A 5481-nucleotide genomic window follows, 5' to 3' on the forward strand; every position below is an offset into this window, starting at 1 on the left:
TGGCTGGACTACAAGAACATTTGCAAAGTGGTGGAAGTGGGCAGCAAGATCTACGTGGATGATGGACTTATTTCTCTGCAGGTGAAACAGAAAGGTGTGTATAAGAATCAACGTCTAATTGTCCAAAGCCATCTCTCTCATCTCTAAAACTTGAAGTAGATAGAAAGCTTGGTTGGCTATCACCAAGTTTGTTGTTAGGTGCCATCGAGTAGAGTAGGCCTCATAGTAACCCTATGAACAACAGATCTGAACCCTGTCCTATCCTGTGCCATCCTCACACTTCTTGACACATTTGAGTCCATTGTGGCAGTTAGCATGTCAGTCTCCAAGATTAAGTCTATATTCTCAGCAGTTATTCTATAACTTGTCCTCAAAAACGGGCTTTAGTCTAATTTTCTCTTGCTCTTTGACTTTGGAAAGCATGTGAGGATTTCTCTTTGTTCTTTCCTATGTTTTGACTCCCTGCTTCCATCCTCCACACCGCAGCATAACACAGACGTTACTCCAGTGCACCGGGAATGAGCAAACCAAAACCCTCACACTCTGCTTTCAAGTTGGTTTCCACCCGTAGCGACCCACCTTTGGTCAAGATAGCTCATCTTTAAGTGCCTTTCTCTCCCAGAGAGAAGAGTCAGTATTTTCCCTCTTTATAGGAGAGGAAAACTGAGACCCAAAGTGGTTAATTGTCTTGTCTGAGGTTACATAGTTAGGACTGGAACTCCAGAGCCTTTCTAGTTTCCTCTACTGAGGATAAGGACAGCCTGCTTCCTGGTTCTTTCCTGTCAAGCAGATATAGTCTCTCTTTTATTTATTTCCATTTTTCTCCTACCTACTTTGTTTTGCGCAGGGGCTGACTTCCTAGTGACCGAGGTGGAAAATGGTGGTTTACTGGGCAGCAAGAAGGGCGTGAACCTCCCTGGCGCTGCTGTGGATCTGCCTGCGGTGTCAGAAAAGGACATCCAGGATCTGAAGTTTGGGGTAGAGCAGGACGTGGATATGGTGTTTGCATCTTTCATTCGAAAAGCAACCGAGGTCCACGAAGTCAGGAAAGTCCTGGGAGAGAAAGGCAAGAACATCAAGATTATCAGCAAGATCGAGAATCATGAGGGAGTTAGAAGGTAAGTCACTAGCCCAGAAGGGCTTGCTGATGCCCCTCACCTGTCAATGCTGTTAAAGCTTATGGCTTCCTGCCTGTATGTCAAAAGCAGTGACTTGGGTGATCTGTTCAGATGCCCAGAGGAAAGGATGAGGTTCTTCTCCAATTTGGTTGAACTACTTTTAATTGCTATATAGGGCAAGGCCAAATGACCAGGCCAGCTTAGTGGAGTCTGTATTTCTCTGGCTTCCAACTAGAAAAAAAAGTTTGATGCTGTTGTAAACTCTGACCTCCTCTCAGGGTCATCACCGTGTTCCCACTGTGATGACCTCTTATTCTTGTTATAGCTAGTTGTCTTTCATACCAAGAGATTTTGGGGATCTGCCGTCTTAATAAGCTATAAATGAAAAGTTATGTGGTCTGTTGGGTTCCCTTTCTGCCTTGCATGTGCTGATTAGGGAGTGGAGATGGCAGAGAGACACTATAAAACATTTATGTAAGATGAAGAGAAAGTAGGTTCTCTCTCATCCTCTTCCCCTCAATAAAGTGTTAATACTAACAGGACCTATTGGCCCACTTTGGCCAGAAGGCCTAAGGTAGCCCAGCTTCATTTATTTGTGGTGATGGGGTCTAAGGAAAGCTTCTCCATCACCGTGTCTTTTATTCTGTATAACCTCTCTCCCACTGTTTCCTCCCCGTTCAGGTTTGATGAGATTCTAGAGGCCAGCGATGGAATCATGGTGGCTCGTGGTGATCTGGGCATTGAGATTCCCACAGAGAAGGTCTTCCTGGCTCAGAAGATGATGATTGGTGGGCGATGCAACCGAGCTGGGAAACCTGTCATCTGTGCCACGCAGATGCTGGAGAGCATGATAAAGAAGCCCCGCCCAACCCCCGCCGAGGGCAGTGATGTGGCCAATGCGGTCCTGGATGGTGCTGACTGCATCATGCTGTCTGGTGAGACGGCCAAAGGCGACTACCCGCTGGAGGCTGTGCGCATGCAGCACCTGGTGAGTTGGTCAGCCCACCCTGGCTTCAGGCTAGCTGGTGGATACAGGCCTGCACTGGCACAGGCACACCTAGATTTTTTTTGCTTCTCACCAACAGCTTTTCATGATCCTCAAAGTTGCATCAGTGAGAATGAAGAGGTGTGCGCTGGGGAGGTAGAGACAAGAAGACAACTCTTCCTGCTCTGCCTTCCCAACCCACACTGTGGCCCTATTTCTTTCCTCTCTAGAGGCTTACTTCTGCATTGAACACTGCACAGCATTGCTTGGAGTTTAGCTGTCACTTACTTCAAGGCTGTGACTTGTTCCCTTTGGCTTAAATCCTGGGATACTTTGCAGTCAAAGATGACCTCATACCGTTTCCCTCTGGTTTATCCAAAGTACCAGATGCCTTTGCTCTGTTGTGGGGGAAGAAACCCCAAGATGGCCTATCATCCCTAGATGTCATTTGCTTTTGGCTTCCAATCCGAGGCTCCACATGTCACATAGGTGCCTTTGTGGGGCTGCAGAAGACACTGTTGCCTGCATTAGGCTTGCTGAGCTGGCCTTGCATGGTGCCTGTCAAAGGTCCTTCTTTGCTGTGCCGTTGGGTTGTGACTGCTTCACTCACAACTACTTGTAGACCAAAAAATAGGGCTTGTAAATGACTTGACAGCAAGTCCACGGGTACAGACAGGTGAGAGGGTGGTTAATCCTGGCTGGACCTGGAGCAGGAACACCTGAAGACTCAAGCATGTTCCACTGCCTGACTACTTGTGCCTGGCAAAATGAGTGTCATTGTAGTAAAAGACACAGCTCAGTAAACTTCTTTTCTCTTTAACTTTCCTATTCCGTTTCCAGTCAGCCAAGGACTCTGTACCTACCCCTTGTGCTTCCCTTCCCCAACCAAGCCCTCCAAATGTAAAATGTTCCTAGTAGCCTTCCATTCCTCTTCCTTTATATATGTGTTATTCAGTGTTGAACTGAATTCATACCTTACTGATGCTATCTCCTTGGTATCCTTAGTAGGTTTCCCCAATCTGAACTCAGTGGGTACTGGTCTAACTTCTGACCCTTACCTTGACTGTCATACTTGGTGCCGTGTGATTGCTGTTTGGATGCTCAGAAACTCTTGGCTCATTCTCCTGACTGACCCAGTGCTGGGAAAATGCCTTCTCTGTCCCAGTAGACTTTGAACCTTGTTCAAGTCACCTCTAGAATGGCACCTTTTATGGGTTTATGGGTCAATGAAAGAACTTTGAGGCCATCACCTCAATCTCTTAATTGCCTTGCCCCATTGTATGGTCTCATGTTACTGGAGGTGGGAGGGTGGCTGACCTTGATTTTATGTACTGAGCCTTGAACCGTTAACCAGCCAGGTGATCTTTATGTATCTCTGAGAAAATTGCTTGGCAGATCTATAGATCAGATAAAGGAGAGATTGAAGATTCAGGGCTCTAGGCTCTAAGCTGCACTTTGTTTCTACCATACCCTGTGGTTAGACACCCTAGCAGTTAGACACGTTAGAGAGACCGTCAAAGCTTGGCTTGCATGCCCTGGCTCAGAAGGTGGACTTGTAGGTTCTGGGCCAGGCTGCAGCTGCCCTACCAGGTGATTCAGACTCTCTGTGTCTAGTTAAAACTGGCTAAAGCTGCCTCTCTTAACTGTACACTGGTTTTTTCCTGTGTGTAAACATGATGCAGTTAATGGCCCGTAGCTAAACGCTAGGCAGAATCAGGTATGGTTCTGTTTCCTGTTTGTTTTCTTTCCCCTGTCTGTAGACTGTACGCAACCCATCCTTGCAGACAGAAATCCTCTAACTAATCCTGCCCCACATCTGCCTTTACTGTCAGAGGAATGAGATAGCATTACTGATTCTGCCCTCGTCCATCATTCTCTAAAGTGCTAGCTGTTGTGTTATAACCCTCTAGAGCTTAATTTTTTTCCCCTCTGATTCTTGGTGTTACCTGAGCAGGTAGAATGTAAATAACTCAGTGGCTTTCTCATTCTTGAGAGACTCTTCAAGACTATTTTAATCAATAGGCTTCAATGAAATGCCTCATTAAACTAATCTGCATGCTTCTACAGGCGTCTCCCTTGGCATGTGGCTGTTTGGTGTGCTCCTCACAATGTTGGCCCCAATTCTTCACCCTCCTGTTTAGAATGCCGTTAAGCTGCGTGGCTTTGTCTTATGCCCCATTTCCAGGGCTGCTCCTACAGTTTCCGTGGCAGCCCACTGGGGAGGGTTTTATGTGCATCACTGCCTGAAGCTAAATAAGTGCTCACCATGTGCATGGAGGCCCATGCAGGAAGCCCTGCGGTAACCAGACAGCCATGTGAGGAGGGCGGGCCTGTTCCTTCCTGTAAGCTGTGTCATGAGGCAGCGTGGGCAAGTCCTCTGCCAGGGAGTGGCATGGGCCCCGCCCTGGCATGTCTTTGTGCCAAGGTGCTGGCTCCTTTCCCCACACATTGCTGTGTGCCCTCATCCTCGCTCGGAAAATGCATGCAGAATGGAGCTTCTCAAATCAAGTATCAGTTTTCTCCTCCATGATGGGCTTGAAGTTCTGTGTACCTCCCTGAGCAGTCCCACTTTCGCTACTCTGCCTCTTTGCATTTATGTGAAGGACAAATTTAGCCAATTAACTTAAGGTGACCTTTTCTTCTCTCTGAATAATTCCCCATTGTGTCTTTCCATGTGTTGTCTCTCTTCCCCCATCCTTCATCCCTCTTCCTTGTCCTCCCTCTCCTAAACCTTACAGATAGCTCGTGAGGCTGAGGCAGCCATGTTCCACCGCAAGCTGTTTGAAGAACTTGTGCGAACCTCCAGTCACTCCACAGACCTCATGGAAGCCATGGCCATGGGCAGCGTGCAGGCTTCTTATAAATGTTTAGCAGCAGCTTTGATAGTTCTGACGGAGTCTGGCAGGTAGGGCCCTGAGGGCAGGTAACACGGTGTAGGACGGCCAGCCTCCTGCTCCAGAAGACAACCAGGGTTGAGCCCTGTGCTTGGGCCTTGGCTCAGAGCCTTTTTTTTTTCTCACCAGTAGGAGTACAGGCAGGGAGGTCACACTAGGGCAGGACCACAGGGTCCTTCAGTCAGGTAGGGACAGCGAGTGTCACAGGCACCTGGTGAAGGACCAGACGGTCCCTGTGATCCTGTTCTTGCTCAGTGGTTGGCGTCCACTTGACCTTCAGCTTCAGGGCCAAGCTCTTCACCAGCTGTCCGTGTACCTCTTCCCCTCCATCACCCTTCCTGACGAAGCTCTGTCCCCTTCTCGTCCCTCTGGACGGTGTTGCTCCCCTAGATTGCCCGTGAGGCAGAGGCTGCCATCTACCACTTGCAATTGTTTGAGGAGCTCCGCCGTCTGGCGCCCTTTACCAGCGACCCCACAGAAGCCG

At 48.4% G+C, this 5481-nt stretch overlaps 1 protein-coding gene across 1 annotated transcript in view; it reads left to right on the top strand.

Moving 5' to 3' along the window:
• The window catches only part of PKM (pyruvate kinase, muscle), a 16995-nt gene that overhangs the window by 8745 nt on the left and 2769 nt on the right, over positions 1-5481 (top strand). The window contains exons 5-8 of the mRNA XM_006888396.1: positions 2-94; positions 848-1118; positions 1800-2106; positions 4842-5008. Of these exons, the coding sequence (XP_006888458.1) occupies positions 2-94; positions 848-1118; positions 1800-2106; positions 4842-5008 (838 nt within the window). The remainder of the gene's footprint in view (position 1; positions 95-847; positions 1119-1799; positions 2107-4841; positions 5009-5481) is intronic.

Source organism: Elephantulus edwardii, unplaced genomic scaffold, assembly GCF_000299155.1.
Source record: "Elephantulus edwardii isolate Elephantulus edwardi_28Jun2011 unplaced genomic scaffold, EleEdw1.0 scaffold00066, whole genome shotgun sequence".
NCBI classification, from domain to species: Eukaryota; Metazoa; Chordata; class Mammalia; order Macroscelidea; family Macroscelididae; genus Elephantulus; species Elephantulus edwardii.